Source organism: Hyla sarda, chromosome 3 (genome assembly GCF_029499605.1).
Source record: "Hyla sarda isolate aHylSar1 chromosome 3, aHylSar1.hap1, whole genome shotgun sequence".
Taxonomy (NCBI): Eukaryota; Metazoa; Chordata; class Amphibia; order Anura; family Hylidae; genus Hyla; species Hyla sarda.
This window is the reverse complement of record NC_079191.1, coordinates 163,248,354-163,268,094: the sequence shown is the minus strand read 5'-3', so window position 1 is coordinate 163,268,094 and position 19,741 is coordinate 163,248,354. Positions and strand designations below refer to the sequence as shown.

At 39.3% G+C, this 19,741-nt stretch overlaps 1 protein-coding gene across 2 annotated transcripts in view; it reads right to left on the bottom strand.

Moving 5' to 3' along the window:
* The window catches only part of LOC130361843 (probable cation-transporting ATPase 13A5), a 179,940-nt gene that overhangs the window by 128,994 nt on the left and 31,205 nt on the right, over positions 1–19,741 (bottom strand). For both annotated transcript variants that reach the window (XM_056565410.1, XM_056565411.1), the window contains exons 2-5: positions 7,709–7,882; positions 6,728–6,859; positions 5,048–5,118; positions 4,877–4,957 (exon numbers count right to left, since the gene is read on the bottom strand). In XM_056565410.1, the coding sequence (XP_056421385.1) occupies positions 4,877–4,957; positions 5,048–5,118; positions 6,728–6,859; positions 7,709–7,882 (458 nt within the window). The remainder of the gene's footprint in view (positions 1–4,876; positions 4,958–5,047; positions 5,119–6,727; positions 6,860–7,708; positions 7,883–19,741) is intronic.

The following is a 19,741-nucleotide window of genomic DNA, read 5'->3' as shown; positions in this document are numbered from 1 at the left end:
GCTACATCTCAGGCTTCGGTGTTTTGTCTTCAAGAAACACATCTCACCCCAGATCGTTTACATATCGCTGATAAATAGTGTAGCTCGCGAATATTCGCAATGCGAATTTTATTCGGGAATATCGCATATTCGCGAATTCGTGAATATAGCACTATATATTCGTAATTACGAATATTCGTATTTTTTTTTCACAGTACACATCACAGTGATCACCTCTCTCTGCTTCCAGCTTGTGTGGTCTAAAGAATGCTCTAATACTACTGTGTGAGACTGGCGTGCAAATTTTCGCATATGCAAATTTTTGCTTATGATAATTTTTGTATATGCTAATTTTCGCATGTTAATTTTCGCCTACGCGAATTTTCGCATATGCGAAAATAAAACGAGAATATTACGAATATGCGGATTTTGTGAATATATGACGAATATTCGTCCAGATATTCGCGAATTCGAATATGCGCTATGCCGCTCAACATTACTGATAAACCCTGGATTAAGGCAGCATATCATTCAACCTACACTAATCTCTCGAGAGGGGTAAGTGTTCTTATCCATCGTAGACTCCCTTTTTTTTCCTGTTAAGCGCTATGTGGACGATCTGGGCAGATATGTGGGTATTGTATGTAACATTTATGAAAGAGTATTTCTAATTTTGAATGTATATATTCCTCCACCATACTCATCAGTGGTGATGCGTAAAATTCTTTCCATTATTGTACTACACCCTGATGCCTTACTACTGATGATTGGCGATTTCAATAGAGTCATAGATCTCCATCTGGACAGATATCCTCCGGTTCAAAATGTCCATAAATCTAAAATTACTCAGTTCGGCAACTTGGTTATAGAAGCAGGCCTTATGGATCTGTGGCACGTAAGTTGTCCATTGGTTAGACAATATTCATGCTGTTCAGCAACTTATTCCTCCTTGTCAAGGATTGACTGGGCATTGGGAAACCATCTGATTCTCCCTTATATTCAGGATATTTCTTACGTGCCGAGGACCCTGTTGGACCACTCTCCTCTGAAGGTTAAGATGGTAAGGACTATGTAGAAGCTTAACGCCTACTGGCTCTCTATCTTGGAGGATACTGAGTCTATAAGGTTGTAAATCTCTGAATATTTTAGATAAAATAATAATACTGCGCCTACTTTTCTTCGGGGGGTTCTGCTCAAATCTATTGTTACGCATAATCGAGCAATCTTTTTAAAAACTGATGCTTTATATGACTCTGTGCACTTGGCAGAATCTAGATTTGTAGAACCATCTATTCAAGTTAGGGAATTAATGCTTAAAGCCCAGATGGAATTAAGAATGTATTTGCTGGCAGAAGCTAATAATAGGAGAATAATGAACTCGCAAATAGCATATGCAGAGGGTGAGGCAGCTGGGTATATACTAGCCAATGTGGTCAAAGCACAAGACCCCCCGCAGCATATTTCTCTTATAGTGGATAAAGAAGGTAACAAGCTGAGGGATAATTCAAAAATTCTAAAAGTGTTTGTGGAATTCTATTCACGGTTATATCAATCGAGGGGGATATACTCCTTTGGGGATATGCGGGAATTCCTTAAACAAATTAGACTCCCACAACTTTCAAGGGATGATTTCGAATCCTTGGAGGCAGAACTAATGATAGGAGAGCTAGAGCAGGAACTTAATACATTTGCTAATAACAAAACACCTGGTATTGACGGATTCCCAGCAGAATTATATAAGAAGTATGGGGATGTCTTACTGCCGGAACTTTTGGATCTCTTCAATCGATCTTTGGATGATGGATCACTCCCCGCATCAATGCGAGAGGCGATCATTGTTGTAATATTGAAAAAAGGTAAAGAGCCGACAGACCCATCCTCTTATAGACCGATATTGTTACTGACGAGTGACGTGAAGATTTTGGCCAAGGTTCTGGCATTGAGACTAAACAAAATAATTGCTAAATTGATCCACCCTGACCAAACGGGTTTTATCCTCACTAGATTGACATCAATAAATATCAGACGCCTTTTTCTAAGTTTACAGGTTCCTCCGGACTCCCCCACAGACAGGGCCATATTAGCTTTGGATGCGCAAAAAGCTTTTGATTCGGTAGAATGGCCCTGTCTCTGGGCGACTCTGCAGGCTATGGGATTTGCCCCAAGGTTTATAGCTTGGATACAACTGCTTTATATGGATCCAATAGTGCGTGTTAGAGTAAATGGACAGACTTCTCAGAGTTTTCCATTGCATCGTGGAACAAGACAGGGCTGCCCTCTGCCTCCGTTGCTGTTCGCGATTGTAATGGAGCCTCTTGCGGAGTTTATTCGAAACAGCCCGGAGATAAAGGGTTTCCAGTATGGAAACTATATAAACAAGATTTTGTTATACGCAGATTACATCCTATTGTATTTGAATGATATGGGGCCATCCCTTAAAACAGCGTTAGATATATTTACTCGCTTTAGTAAACTTTCTGGAATCACTAAAAATTGGGACAAATCCTACTTAATGCCTTTGGACAGATGAGTGTCTTATATAAAGATCAATGAGAAAGTCAGCTTAGACTGTGTGAAATATTAAATATTTGGGGATAGAAATATCACCTTCTATTTATGATTATGAAAAGTTAAATTTGATACCTCTGCTCAATCGCATTACGTATAAAAGTGTGGCATGGCGAAAATTCAATCTTTCACCAGTGGGTAGGGTGAATCTTATCAAGAGGACAGTGATGCCACAGCTGTTATATTTTTTACACAACTCTCCTATCTGGATAAGCTTTAGTCTTTTTCAAAGAATTAACACCCAATTCCGTGAGCTGATTTGGAATGGGCGTAAGCCGAAATTAAAAATAGATTGCTTATATCGTCCAAAACAGGAGGTTAGATTGGCCTTGCCTAATCCCTGGATATACTTTCTTGCAGCACAATGCCAATATCTTAGAGGTTGGGACAATGCTGATTCCCAAAATTCCAGTACGGTTATGATAACAAAAGTTTTGTCAGGTAATAATCTAATAATGGCTTTAGAAGCTGATGTATTTAAAAGAGTAAAAACTCTGCCCTTCCAACTTTTAACTTGATAAACAAAATTTGGAATAAAGTTAAAGAGATCAGGGGGTTGGGGAAAGTTAACGAATATACGCCCCTGTGGGATAATCCACACCTCCTAGAAATTCAAAAACGGAAAGGCTTCGAGAACTGGAGGAAGCTAGGGGTAGTGTGGGTAAAATATCTGTTTAAATCTAATAACTTTCGGATCTTTAGAGATTTTCAGGAAGACTTCAATATTCCTGCTAAGTCATTTTTTCAATTCCTTCAGCTGAGGCACGCTGTTGCTGCACAACAAAAATATTTTTCTTTAGCGGTAAATAAAGATTCAGTCCTGGATGCTATAGTAAAAGAAAAGAAACAAGGGGGATTTATCTCCAAAATGTATCAACTCCTTGCAGCTAAAGGCTGGTCGGCACAGGTGATACCGGCTTTCCTAAAATGACAGGAAGAAGCGGGAATTAGTAGAGAACAGTGGAATTCAGTACTTAAAGGGGTATTCCAGGCAAAACCTTTTTTTATATATATCAACTGGCTCCGGAAAGTTAAACATATTTGTATATTACTTCTATTAAAAATGTTTAATCCTTCCAATAGTTATTAGCTTCTGAAGTTTTCTGTCTAACTGCTCAATGATGATGTCACGTCCCGGGAGCTGTGCATGATGGGAGAATATCCCAATAGGAACTGCACAGCTCCTGGGACGTGAGTCATCAGAGAGCACTTAGACAGAAACAACAACTCAACTTCAGAAGCTAATAACTATTGGAAGGATTAAGATTATTTAATAGATGTAATTTACAAATCTGTTTAACTTTCCGGAGCCAGTTGATATATAAAAAAAAAGTTTTGGCCTGTAATACCCCTTTAACTGCATTCCCTGTCAGGCACTAGTAGAGGGGGCGAGACTAACACAATTATATATCCTGTACAGAGCATATAGAACTCCTGACCTTCTGTTTAAAACTGGGTATGGAAAAGACTCAAAATGCCCTCGGTGCTCTAAAGACTCTGTAGACATTATACATATGTTTTGGAGTTGTCTACATATCCAGCAATACTGGATAGAAATTATAGATCATATTGGGACTGTATGGGATATTGACCTTCCTTTAGATCTCAAAACATGTATATTAGGATATCTAGACAATCTAAATATATCATTATATATTAAAACAGCAGTTGGGAGACTTTTATATAATGCTAGAAAATTAATAGCACAGCTCTGGAAAGACCCGATCCCTCCTAGGAAAGAACGACTGCTTAAGAAAATGGAGAAAGTGGTTTCATGGGAGAAGGCGATATATATTAAAAGAGGGCTAGCAGATAAATTTGTTTTGACTTGGAATAGTTGGATTGAAAGATAGTAATGTGATTTCTCAAATTAAGAGTTTCCCCCACCCTTCCCCCCCCCTTTCCCCCCTCCCTTTTATTTATATATAATTTTTTTTTTGCTTTTTGCTTGTCTTTTGTTTTGTGTTTTTCCGTTCTAGGCCATTAGAGATTATAGGCAAAACTTGAATGCCCCCTACTAATTTTGTACTGTAGAAGATATTGTGTTTTTGTATCTTAATAAATATTGTATATGTTTATTGTTTTACAAAAGAAAGAAAAAGAAAGAAAAGAGGAAAAACAACATAGAAATATTGTTTGTATTGATATGGAATGAATAATAAAAAGAATAAAAAAAATAAAAAAAAGAGCTAAACTGTTCATACATGCAGCATTTTTGTGAAAAGTCACAAAATATAGCAAAAAAAACGCATTTTTATATTATGGTATTCACTGTGCGGTAAAAATTATGTTAAGTATCAGACTGCAGAAACAATGGAAGAGTTTATACCTGATTTCTTGTTCCTCTTTGGTAAGGCCTAAACTATATTTTGAGTGTATGTCTGAGCAAGAAAGGCTTTCCTCCAGAACACTAAAAAGAGAATGTCATGCATGAGAACTATGTTATGAATATGAATGACAATAATGTTTTAAATATCCTTTCTAGTTTTTATCTACTCACCCAATTTTCATAAACTTTCCTTCAGAGGGGATCCATACATAACGTATTTTTTGCACCTTTATGTATCTCACCTAGTTGTATAAATCAGAAACATCAGTAAACAAAGTATAGTAAGAAGACATTTCAGAAGCATATATATTAAAATGTGGTTTAGATAGAAAGAGGGAAGTCCTGAAGCAACAAGCCTGTTAATATGGTTAAAATATTTATGTTATGTACAGGTATTTTTGAACTCTTTACTATAAATTGTCTATTTTTAAGATTAACTTTACTGGTGACAATCACAATAGCAGATGTAGGTTTGTCATGTTGATTTTTGAAAGCTTCACAATAAGGGAATGGTATGGCAAGGCAATGAGGAATGGAAGTACAATGCTTTACTGAATAGCTATATGTTTAACCAATAGTAAGAGGAGTTATGAGCTTAAGGTGTCACTGATATTTCAATAAGCTTTTGACATTTTGTCCAGACATGTCAAAAGTTAAATTTGCACCCGATTTCAGTCCTGAGACCCACAGTGATCCGGAGTGACAGCTGTGGGAAGTGTGCCTCATTTTACAGTTATCAATCAAATCTGACCCTTTCACTGCCTAAGTCTATGAAGTGAAAAAGTTTGATAGAGCAGCCGTCAGGGGAGGGGAAAGTGCTCTGACTGCCCTTTCCTACTGCTTCCTGTAGTAACACACTATGTTTACACAATTCAGGAGCCCTGGGACTTATAGTTTGACTTAGATAGTGGTTCTTAGGCTATGCTAGCTCAATTATATTTAATAAGCATTAAGTAGTGCATTTATATTCATTGCGATAGGCAGATTTGCACAATCTATTTACAGCTGTATAAGTGCATTGATAATACTAAAATTCTAATTTGAAGTTATCTGATGGAAAGATCAGAAGCAATTTAAAAAAAACTTATTTTACCTAAATAGTAAATATTTTGAACAAACTTCCTGCTATTAGTCTCCTAGAATTTTTAAGACCAGAAGAGCTCATGAGAGACTGAATGGATTATTGCTGGCCTGAGTTTTCTCCTGTGTTGGAGTTTTCCATTGGGTCCCTCTTTTACATGGCTCATCAAAAATACAAAAAATAATCGATTTGAACCTGATGGACACCATTAAATTCAATGAAGTCCTTTAGGAGTTTTTTTTTTTTAAGTCCGGTGTGTTAGGAATCCTCTGATGTAATGCATTTGTTATTTTGCTCCAGTGGTAGAGCAAAACAAGATATTTTGAAGAACAATACAGATGAGAACCTAGTTGTACTGGAGTGTGCAGCAGGGGTACCTGTACTGTTGTAGTTCCACAAGTAGATAAACTTTGCTAAGTTAATGTACAGCAGCAGGGACTTTTGCTTTTGAAAGGTGTCCATGCTGCTGTAGGAGACATTGAATCTGAATGGAATCTAATTTGAGTGAATCTATATGAAATACATTTCCAGATATTTACCTATTATAATTTGGAATTATTCAGCACATAATTCTGACCTTCATCTATTTTTAAATTAGTGATATGATGACTACAATGTATTAGTACATTTTAATAATTTGCTTACACTGCAATTTCTTTATTTTAATATTGTTCATATGCTTGAATCTGATAATCTAATTATTAAATACTGTATATTGTGGTCATTAAGGTATATCATTTTCATTGGTATTCAGACTAGACATAATTTACCTTCCCTTCTGGCTCTATTATTGATTTGAATATAAATGAATTTTCATCCTTAATAGCTGGCTCTCCAGGTTTTGTTGTTCTTTGAAGGCTGGCCTGGATCACCAACTTCTTTATGTAGTATTTAAATTCTCCCTGTGGAAAAATTGTAGAAAACATAGAAATAGAGATATATAATGAAGACGGGAGTTGGTCCAATGGTCACTGCCATGGTATTATTTATTTTTTGTAATACAATGTACAACTGTCATAAATCAATAGTACAAATAATTAAAAAAAATAATAATTACTAAGGTAAATCCGCTATCACAGTGAAGACAGGTTTTATCTTCACTTAGATCAGAAAACATTGTCCATTTAAATCTATGGAGAGGGAATGGGAGAAAAGTAAGGAAAAGTTAGGAAATGCAGAAAAACACACAGGCCCAGATCCTGCAGGCTTACTGTCTCAGAGAAAATGCTGGATTCTTAGGTCAGACTGCTTTATAATGTTTTCCATGCTGCTACAAATTCTAAGTGTTTGCTACAGAGAGGTAGGGGGGCAGGATCTCCTTTTTTGTGAACAGTTTTTATCCACTCTGGAGCTGAGCTCAGGGAAAAGTGACACAGGGATGGAGTTCACACAGAACAGCTTTTTCTGAAAATTTACTTGAAATGATGGGTTTGTTCAGACATTGTGAAACTGAAATTTTAATTCTTATTATGTGCTTAATGAAAGTATATGGACAAGCGGATGTCAGTGCACACTTTGTTAAAAAAAAAGTCTGTAATGTTGGAATGAAAACCACTTTTTGGACAGTGTGTGGACTGACGGCTGTTTTTCTAGGCTTTCATTGAGCTCATTATAACATGAAACATAAAAAATACTGCAGTTTTTTACACCTATTTTATAGCCGTATTTTTCATATCATTTTATGATGTGTGAACCCAGCCTTACTTTTAACTAGTCACCTTATGTGATAACTGACAATGTATTATACTCACAGTTGTTTGCAGTAAGACAGTATCAGCATCTGCTAAATTACATGGAACGCAGTGACACCAAACATCCAGCTCTGGCTTCCAATAAAAGAATAATCTAAGGAGTCCTATGGATAATATGTAACCCAGAAAACAGAGAACTTTCCTCCACCTCTCTGATTTATATCCAAATATTTCCTATAAAAAGAGCACAGAAAATAAAATGAAAATGGACTGTTGTGAAAATCCCAATAAACATTTAAACATAAAGATATGCATATACAAATATGTCACAATCATGTTAAACACACAAGCATGCCTTTGTCTAATAATGTACCGTACCTTTCTCAAAAAAAAAAAAAAAGTTAAACGTTGCAGGAAAAAAAAATACACAAAGTAAATTCAAAACACTACTTGGTCTTATTCATAGGAGCATCTTACCAGAAGAGATAAAAGACTTACAAGAGTGGCTATGGAATGAATTAGGGAAAAATAAAATTATGGGCCTACAATATTAGAATAGGTCCCAACTTTTTGTTTGGATAGATGCCTGATGCATGTTCCTAATGAAGATAAATCCCATATCTACTTGACCAACCATTACAATAGAATGTACTGTAGAATCCCTATGGATGAAACACTAGGACTGCAGTCAATCACTATAGATGATGTCTACTGGGGATTCTAAGGTTAGTACAAATAAATACTCAGATAGTATAAAACTTTCAGTGCTTAATAGCAGAAAGTTATTAAAGGGGTTATCCAGGAAAAAACTTTTTTTTTTATATGTTAACTGGCTCCAGAAAGTTAAACAGATTTGTAAATTACTTCTATTAAAAAATCCTAATCCTTCCAGTACTTATGAGCTTCTGAAGTTAAGGTTGTTCTTTTCTGTCTAAGTCTTCTCTGATGACACGTGTCTCTGGAACCACCTAGTTTAGAAGAGGTTTGCCATGGGGATTTGCTTCTAAACTGGGCGTTTCCCGAGAACACTTAGACAGAAAATAACAACCTTAGCTTCAGAAGCTCATAAGTACTGAAAGGATTAAGATTTTTTAATAGAAGTAATTTACAAATCTGTTTACATTTCTGGAGCCAGTTGATATATATATATATATATATATATATATATATATATATATATATATATAAAAGTTTTTTCCTGGATAACCCCTTTAAAGGTGTATTCCACCCCTAGACATCTTATCCCATATCCAGCACCCACCTGTTACCTCTCCGGAAGCGCTGGAGGGTATGGCTCCCGACCACGGGCACAGAATATCGTGAAGTCATGACTCCGCCTCCGTGTGATGTCACACCCCACCCCCTCAATGCAAGTTTATGGGAGGGGGCGTGACAGGGGGATAAGATGTCTAGGGGTGGAGTACCCCTTTAAGAACACAGAGCTAGATAATGAGATCTCTCCCATAAGCTATTTACCTAAGACTACATATACTACTTTAGTGTTTCCCAAGCAAGGTCCTCAAGTACCCCCAACAGGTCATGTTTTCAGAAATGCCATAGTCTTTTACAAGTAGTATAATAACACATATGAAAATACAGTTGTGACCAGATTTGAACCGTTTCTTGCTCATATCTAAATTTTCTTCCAAAGAATGTATTATTATCTCCTATACTCTGCCTTAATGTCTGTGTTTATTATGTAGTTTGTTGTTTACAGCCTTAGTAGGTTGTAGAGTTACTATCAACTAAAGCAGAATACCCCATTTTTAGATACGTATTATAATAATAATAATAATTATTATTATTATGTATTTCTATAGCGCCCTTGGTTTCAGGGCACTTTACATATGATAAAGGTTATAATATATAACACTAACATGTGACTGTTGAGCATTGCACAGAGTAACTTGCCGACTGACATAGACGGGAGAGGGCCCTGTCCGCAAGGGCTCACAATCTACAAGGAGAAGGGAAGGAAACAGTAGGTAAGGGGGGCCATATCACATGGTAGCTACTTGTGGAAGCTACTGAGGTATGGTGGAAGGTAATTAAGAATATTAGCAAACCTATTGTATTGTAAACCTATGTATTCATCACATAATGGGCCTCATTTACTAAGAGTGCCTGGTTTTTACTAGCAGGATTTCTCTCTATTTACTATTGGGAAAAGTCAGGAACATTTTCTGACCAGCTTTTTCTAGGTGGAAATTTCCAGTCATTTATCCACAGGATTTTCTGTGAATTCAATAGTAAATTGGTCGGGTTGTGAAACCATGCCCCCTTTTGTACCGGCCACGCTCCCTGTGCTACAGACCACGCCCCTTTTTTGGCTTTTCACAGTGCATTGTCGGGTTTGTCGGATTTTCCAGGCGCAGACTGTCGCACACTAGCGCAGACATGTCGCAGACACTCTGTCCCAAAATACCCCGACATAAACTGGTCGGTTTCAGCTTAGTAAATGAGGCCCAATATGTTCGTTATACAAGTAATGCTGACATAAGGTTAAATCATTTTATTAAGTAATGTTACAAAATCTTGTTTGATTTAACAATGAATAAGTTATTAGAGATAATCTGCACAATAGTACTGAGTTAATTAAAGTCTAGAGTAGTAGAATATGTTAAATACACTGTGTAGCAAGTTTGAACATGTTCAGATTTATCCCGACTTCAAGATTCCTGGGTAGAAATGGCTTTAATATCTAAAAGGCTGAAATGTGAGGAAAATAACTGCATTTACAGTATTGTATGAGTTTTTAACCAAATATAAAAACACACCATCAACAATTCATTTAGTACTAGCTAGTCCTTTCAAATCTAAGCTTGTAGTCCTCTACTGTGTATAGAAAACAGATTTCAAATATAATTATTTTGTGCTACAGCTCTGTCTCCATGGTCATAGACAACAACAAACTCTGTATATACCATATATACTAAAGTATAATTGTGCTGAAAACCCCCCCCTCGGCTTATACTCAAGTGAACTCTCTGTCTGTCAATCTCTTCATCAGTGGTCTTCAACCTGCGGACCTCCAGATGTTGCAAAACTACAACTCCGGAGGTCGGCAGGTTGAAGACCACTGCAGCCTTCGTCATCATCCAGACCCCCCCCCCCCCCTTTAGTTTTCTGCTCACCTCCCCTTGGTGGGAAGGAAGGGTGAGCTGGTCTGGGCCATCTATGCTGCAGGGACCGTCCGTTTGGGAGGGTTAGTCGCTCGGGGCTGTCCATTTTCACCGAGGGACCCTCTTCTCTGCGCTCCGGGCCTGCCCCGGACTAGTGACGTTGCCTTGATGACACCGCACAGGGACGTTCATTCGCAGCCTGCAACGTCACGTCACGTCAAGGCAACGTCACTAGTCCGGGGCAGGTCTGGAGTGCCGAGAAGAGGGCCCCCCCGGTGAAAATGGACAGCCCGGAACGACTAACACTCCCCACCGGACGGTCCCTGCAGTATAGATGGTCCGGACCAGCTCAGCCTTCCTTCCCACCGAGGGGAGGTGAGTAAAAAACTAAAGGGGGGTCTGGATGATGACAAAGGCCGCAATTGGTCTTCAACCTGCGGACCTCCAGAGGTTTCAAAGGGCATGCTGGGAGTTGTAGTTTTGCAAGATCTGGAGGTCTGCAGGTTGATCTGGAGGTCTGCAGGTTGAAGACCACTGATGAAGGGATTGACAGGCGGTGATGATGAAGGGGGGTGATGACGGGGGTGTTAATGATGGGGGTCTGGATGATGACATGAGGTGATGATGTATTTCCCACCCTAGGTTTATAGTCGAGTCAATAACTTTTCCTGGGTTTTTGGGGTGAAATTAGGGGCCTCGGCTTATATTTGGGTGGGCTTATACTCGAGTATATACGGTAGTTACATTTTTTTTTTTTTTTAAGAATATGTAATATACAGAACAGTACTTTATTAACCAAAATCCTCACCAGATAGTGCTACCATAGCTCAGGAGAAGTTATTTGATATTTTACCTGATCCTACTGTACAACACAGTTGTTACCATGGTACCAGGGATTGCTGTGGGCAGGTTTATCAATGTAAATGTTTATACAATTCCTCTCCGTTCTCACAGACATTGCCTTTATTTACAACTGCCTAAATGTCTTTTGGTACAAGGTAGCAGATAGTTCTGTAATGAATCCCTGTTTTCACAGACAACACACTGAAATACTGTTTAGACACTGCACAATTTGCTGTGTGCTCAAATACAGTCATACAGGAGGAAGGCAGGGAGAAAATAGAGAAATGGAGATGACTAGGTCAGCAGAGGAAAATATATGTCATGTCCTCAGGTTTATGGAGGGGAGAGTAGAAATAATCACATGTACAGAGTGCGGGATGTAACACAAGGAGGTGATAAACAGCAGCAGCTTAGTCATGTGACTGCATGTGAGACCAGCTTAAAGGGGAACTCCAGTGAAAACAAATGTTTTCAAATCAACTGGTGCCTGAAAGTTAAACAGATTTGTAAATTACTTCTGTTAAAAAAATATGGATCCCTCCAGTACTTATTTGCTGCTGTATAAAAAAGAAATGTTTGAATGTATTTTCTTTCTGACAACAGTGCTCTCTGCTGACACCTCTGGCCGTGTCAAGAGCTTTCCAGATTAGAATAATATCCTCATAGAAAACCTCTCCTGCTCTGTACAGTTCCTGACACGGACAGAGGTGTCAGCAGAGAGCACTGTGGTCAGACTGGAAAGAACTTCACAAATTTCTCTGTAGTATACAGCAGCTGATAAGTACTAGAAAGGTTAAGATTTTTATATAGAAGTGATTTACAAATTTGTTTAACTTTCTTGCACCAGTTGATTTGAAGACATTTTTTTCCCACCAGAGTTCCCTTTTAACACTGAAATTGTATAGTCAAGTAAGAAACACCAAGCACTCACACCACAGTATATGTAGTTCAAACATTTTACACTTTTCTTAGTCCACTTAGTACTTGATCTCTAGGCTAACCCTCTATGACTACAATACCAATATCCATTGCATGCTACATTAATAGGAAAAATGATTATCAGTTATTTAAAATGTCAACTGTCTGTTTGAAAAATTATTTCTACCTAGCGCCACAAAGCATCTGTGCAAGTAAGTGCAATTTATTAACAATTTTGCTTATAGGTTAGATTTAAAGGGGTAGTCCTGGGGGCTGAATTTATCTGACACTTATCCCCTATGCAAAGAACAGGGGAGTAGTGTCTGATCATAGGGATTCCGCCTCCAAACTTCACTTTCAGTATGGATTTTTAGGGCTATGTGCAGTGCATTTCTCCTTCAAGCATGGTGTGTATTATGGCATCCAATCCGTTACATTTTGCTCTCATCTTACCTCACTATAGTCTCCCAGTATTTCACTTTGGCCTTTCCAAATGTTTTGCAGCAAACTTTAAACATGCCTTAAAGGAGAACTACGGGATTGAAAAATGTATCCCCTATCCTAAGGATAGGGGATAAGTTTCAGATCATGGGGGGTCCGACCGCTGGGGCCCCCATTGATCTCCCGTACGGGGCCCCGGCTCTCTGGTTAGAGAGGGCGTGTTGACCACCACACGAAGCAGCAGCCGACCACGCCCCCTCCATACACTGCTATGGGAGAGCCGGAAATTGCCGAAGGCAGCGCTTCGGCTCTCCTATAGCAGTAAATGGAGGGCGCGTGTCAGCCGCGTGGTCGACACGCGCTCTCTATGCAGAGAGCCGGGGCCCCGTACGGGAGATCGTGGGGGACCCCAGCGGTCGGACCCCCCGCGATCTGAAACTTATCCCCTATCCTTAGGATAGGGGATAAAATGTTCAATCCCGTAGTTCTCCTTTAACATGCTTTTTATTCAGCAATGGAATCTTGTGTGGTGAGCGTGCATACAGGCCATGGCAGTGTCTTCTGTGAGACAACAGTAGATTGCTTTTTAATTTATAATAGATTTTAGCTGTTGTGTTGGCTTTTCATGTCTTTTTGCACCTTCTTTTTACTTGTGTTTAATACATTATCCCTGTGTCATTTTACATTATTAAACATCATTTCTTTTGGGAGCTTATTTTTTTAATCATTTTTTTATATGTATGGAGTACTTTGGTTGTAACCAACATCTAGTATAAAAAAAAAGTATGTCAATAGCACTTTTGGAATTATATTTAGTGAGAAAAATTGTAATGTTTCCTAATTTCACCCGCTGTTTTCGTAGTTGGAATGTGTATATATTTTTTTTATTGATAACACACCCACAATGCTGTGCAGTTACATTGGCACATTAACATTATGGGATGAATTTGTCCCATAATGTTAATGGGACAAGTACTTAGCACAGCATGAACTGTAAATAAAACAGCGGTTTACACTGTGGACATTGGGGGTTATTTATCAATAATGATCTTGGTTAGATCATTTTTGTTGTTTGTCTAGATGCGTTTTTATTGGTGGTGCTGATCCAAATTTATCATATTGTCACAGTGACCATGATACGTTTTGCGCAGATCTGCACCCAGATCATTTTCTACCGATGCTTTCAGATCATGTCTACCCTGCTTCTGAGGAGCTTGTTTGTCTGTGTGTTTGGCTTTATTTGTTTTAGTTGAAATTTTAAGGCAAATTAATGTCTAAAAGAAGTTCTGCAAAGAGTATCCCTCACGTTTGTATAGTGGTTTACCTAGCCGCAGGCCAGGAAAAAGAAACATTGTTCAAGAGACGGAGGTTTTAGTTGAACAGGTATTTTATTTTCCTTTCACCTTTCTTTGTGCAGATCTGCGCAAAAATCAAAAACATGCAGATAAAACATTTGTGACCACTGCATCCATCACTTAAAAAAATGGTCTAGCAACACCAAATGGTCAAAATGACAGATTTTAGAACTTTGAAAAAAAAAAATTAAAAAAATTGAGATCCCCAATTAGCGCAAAAATAACAGAAATTTGCATATGTAGACAAAAAAAGCAATAGAACACAATGATAAATAACCCCCATAGTGTCTATTTTCTAGAAATGTACGGTTTTGCTCATATAATAGCGAATTACACTGCACAGTCGGTGCTTACATACAAATTACTTGTAAAAATCGGTTACACACCTAAAAGTGGTTTATGCAAAAACGTAACATCTTCTGAAGGCTGAATACACATACTGTACAATGGGCCTCATTTATTATTGCAAACCTGACATGTTTTGTCGGAAAGTGTGCCAGAATTCTGTCTGCGCCAGAATTTCCACCAGTATTGAAACAAACCCGACTAACTCTCCATTTTACTAAGAAAACCCCAAAAAGGGATGTAGCCATATGAAAAGGGGTGTGGCCACCCAAAAGGGGCGTGTTACCTACATTTTCACAAAAACCCAACATATTTACTAAGGTTTCCAGAGAAAATGTGGTGCATTTCAGCTGGGGAAAACCAGACAGATCAGAGCATGTGTAAAAAAAATCAAAATGTAGGGAAAGTGGAAAATGTGAGGAAACCTTAGTAAATACCGTGGAAAATAAATTGTAGGGAATTAAAAACCCACAAAGACACCTACACTAAACTCTTAGTAAATCAGGGCTAATGTGTTTAAATACATTTCTTCTACCTATTGCTACAAAAGCATGAAAAACAATGTTAAACCTAAGTCAGACACCAATCTCAGTACAATACTTCTTCTAAGCAATACCGAACACCCCATTACCATGTGTTGGGTGATAGTTATTGCTTGAAGCAAGTATTGTACTAAGAATGGTGTCTGAAAGACAACAGGGGAGATTTATCAAAGGATTTTTTGCTTGCAAAAGTCACATGTGTGCCTAAGCAATTTTTTTTTTTTTTTTGCTTACAGCAAAAATCTACAAAAGAGCTAACTAAAATGAATTTAAGTTTCCACTTTGCAGTGGTCAGGAATTTATCAAGTGCGGAAGTCGCACAAAATATCGCTACTGCCTCCACAGCACCGCAAATGAAAGCCAACCCGGACCTGCCTCACAAAACTTGCTTTGGAGAGCAGTATATCATATTTCCCACCAGGAGCCTTGATCACGGCTCTGGCGGTAAATATGAAATTACAGCCGGACAAAGGAGCCCCCACCCTGCCCCTGGCGCTGCTCACCTTCACACAAACCCCCCTGCCGACAGGAAATATAAAATTACAGCCAGACAAAGGAGCCCCCACCCTGCCCCTGGTGCTGCTCATCTCCACACAAACATAATGGGAGTTGTAGTTTAGGAACAGGGTGCCTCAAGCTGTTGCTAAACTACAACTCCCATTATGGGAGTTTTAGGTTAGGAATGGGGTGCCTCCATCTGTTGCTAAACTACAGCTCCCATCATGGGAATGATGGGGGTTTTAGGTTTGCAACTGCTGGAGGCTTCCTGTCTGGAAACCCTGCTTTATGGGCATTCTTCCCATGGGAGAGCACCAGAAACATCCTAACCTGTTTTTCATTTTTTTTTTCTTTTCTTATTTCATATCTGTGTATCCTGTGGACTACTTCGGATTCGGTGAACTACGTCTATGATGAGCATTTTTTGGTTATGTTTTATATTTAAAAAAATGGGGGAGTGTTTTTTTGGGGGAATAATGTTTTTTAAACGTGTTATCTTTTTTTAAATTTACTTTAAAGGCTTAGAAGGGAAAGCTATTTTATAGACAGAGACCATTACTAAGCCTGGGCTTAGGGTTAGCCCCTATTACAGCTAGCTCTAACCCCCAATTATTATCCTGATACCCACGGCCCCAGGGGTGCCTGGAAGAGCCGGTACCAAAAGCCCTGGGACATCAAAAATGGCACTCCTGGGCCTAGCTGGTAACAGGCTCGTGTTATTTAGGCTTGGGAAGGGCCAGTAACAATGGTCCTCAACCACCCTGGTAACATTAGGCTGTTGCTGCTTGGTTGGTATCTGGCTTAAAATAAAAATAGGGAGAACCACACATTTTTTTTTTCTATTTCATTGTCTATGCAAAAAATGTGTGGGGTCAGTGATGTAGTCCACCGAATCCTAAGAAGTCCTTTGCATACATGGATCTGAGATGAGAAGAAGAAAAACCCACAAAAACTAGATTAGTACATTTAGGGGGAAAACGAGTGGTAAACAATATGCAACATACCGTATATACTTGAGTATTAGCCATTCCGAATATAAGCCAAGGCCCCTAATTTCACCCCAAAAACGTAGGAAAACCTATTGACTCGAGTATAGGCCTAGGGTGGGAAATACATCATCCCCCCTGTAACATTCCCCCCCCCCCCCCCCCGGTCATCATCCCACCCTCCTCTGTCATCATCCCGACTCCCACTGTCATCATCCAGACCTCTTCCCCTCATCCCTCCTGTCATCCTCCAGACCCCGCCAATCCCCCCATCATACAGATCCCCCTTGCCCCCATATCATTATCCAGATCCCCCTCATACCCCCTGTCATCATCCAGACCCCCCTCTCTTGTTCTATGCTCACCTCCCCAGTTGCAGCTCTGTCGGTCCTTCCCAAGCAGCCGTTCAACGTCGCTGCAGGGACCGTCCGACTTCTAGTGGGGAGGGTGAGCCGGTTGGGGCCCTCCATCTTGACCGAAAGGCCCTCTTCTCCACTGCGGGCTGGCCCTGGACTAGTGACGCTGCATTGACGCCGCTGACATCATGGATGTCTGCTGCGCATGGATGTCCCTGCATGGTGGCGCCAATGCAGAGTCACTAGTCCATGGCCGGCCCGGAGTGGAGTGGAGAAAAGGGCCTACTGGTCAAGATGGAAAGCTGGGACCGGCTCACCCTCCCCACAGGAAGTCGGACAGTCCCTGCAGCATAGATGGGCAACGATGGACGGCTTGGCCCACCCCCACCGATATGCCTGTGATTTTTTTTTCATCACTCGAGTATAAGCCGAGGGGGATTATTATTATTTTTTTTTAACAGAGTCTGAACTTTAGAGCAGAAAATTTATAGACAAGAGGAGATGGTGTTACAAAGTGGTATTGTAACCCATTAAAGACCAAGCCCATTTTCACCTTAAGGACCAGAGCATTTTTTTTGCACAACTGACCACTGTCACTTTAAGCATCAATAACTTTGAGATGCTTTTACTTATGAATTTAATTCCATTTTCATGACATATTCTACTTTAACATAGTAGTATGTTAATACTTGCATGATTTCTTGGTGAAAAACTCAAAAATGGCCTGAAAAATGTTAAAATTTAGCATTTTTCTAACTTTGAAGCTCTCTGCTTGTAAGGAAAATAGACATACCAAATACAATATGTATTGATTCACATATACAATATGTCTACTTTCTGTTTGCATCATAAAGTTGACATGTTTTTACTTTTGGAAGACATCAGAGGGCTTCAAAGTTCAGCAGCAATTTTCTTATTTTTTACAAAATTTTCAAAAAATCTGAATTTTTCAGGGACCAGTTCAGTTTTGAAGTGGATTTGAAGAAAAAGTGGGCTGTGCTAATGAAAAATTAAATTTTTCATTTTCACGGACCACTGTTACAAAAATCTGTCAGACACTTTTGGGGCGTAATTGCTCACTGTACCCCCTATTACATAAACTGAGGGGTGTAGTTTCCAAAATGGGGTCACATGTGGGGGGGGGGCCTCGATTGTTCTGGCACTATGGGGGCTTTGGAAACACAAGCAGCATTCAATTCAAGACAAATTGTCTCTCCAAAAGCCCAATGGCGCTCCTACTCTTCTGAGCATTTTAGTTCGCCCACAGAGCACTTTACATCCACATATCTTACTCAGAAGAAATGGGGTTACAAATTTTGGGGGAATTTTTTTCTAATTTCCCTTGTGAAAATGAAAATTTTAGGGTGACACCAGCATTTTAGTTAACACATTGTTTTTTTTTTTTTTTTTTTTTTCATTTTCCCATCCAACTTTAATGAAAATTCAGAAAAATATATGGAGATACAGACCTCTAGATACTCATATGCTAATAATAATAATCTATGTGGGATGTAATGATGGGATATAGTGATTGCTGGTCTGGTATCGGGATGTGGTGATAGTGTGTTGATGATTGTCTAATACTGACTGGATTGGATTAATGTAGTATTAATATATGAATATTAATATATAAATTATATGTAAAATTAATACAGGCTAGGCGATAAAAGTAAAATTAATATAGATTTTAATTATTTAGTATTTTGTGTGCGGTTGTGCAGGGCCCTTGCACTAACCCCACCTTTAATAACTAATTAAAATAAAAAAGATAAAAATACAATAAATGTAATAAATTAATACAATGAAGGTAATAAAAAAAAATGTATGCAATATAAGAACAGCAGTCCCTAATTGCAGCAGCTGGAGATGAAAGAATATTTCTTAATTCCTCAATGATTGTGCACTGTAGCAAAATTCAAAGTGCTATGCAGAGTTCAAAGTACTTGTGTAAAGTTCACTGTAGCATAATTCAAAGTGCTGAGCAGAGTTCAAAGTACTATACAAAAAATGGGAAGTTCAAAAGTGCTACACAAAGAATGATTCCAATCCTCCACTAGGTAAGTAGATGTATAGAAGGACTTTACTGTTGCAATTGTAGCAGTTTTAACAGAGGACAGTTATAGCAACTGTATCTAAGTACATAAGAAAGTTGTTGGTGCACAGCACCGCTCACCGCTTCCCTGATGTGCTCCTATCTGTAGTATGGTCCTTCTCAGGCTGGCACAGCTCGGCAGCTGGCCTGGTGGAAAAAACCTGGGATCTGTCCTGCGCTGGCTCAGGATCTAGGTACCGGGAGATGGTGGATGCTGGGGAGCCGGTAATGCCATGGAGCCGATGTTCTGCGCTGGAGGGAGGCTGTACTGGGATGGTCCGGAGGCTGGCACAGATCTGCATCTGGCCGTTGGATAAAGCGGGTGCAGGTGAGCGGCGGATGTGCTGTGAAGGTTACGGAGCCATGTCCTGGTGCGAAAGTGCGCGCTCCCAGATTGAACAGTGGTCCCAAAACAGGGGGGTTCCAGCAGTTGCAAATGGGACTTAGCTGATTGGGCTAGGTATGATGCCAATTCAGCAGACATCCCCGCCCGGTGAGCGTTGGTGACCGAAATTCCCAAGGGCATACAGGTACGCCCTGGGTCCTTAAAGGGGTTCTCCGGTGCTTTAGACATCTTATCCCCTATCCTTTGGAT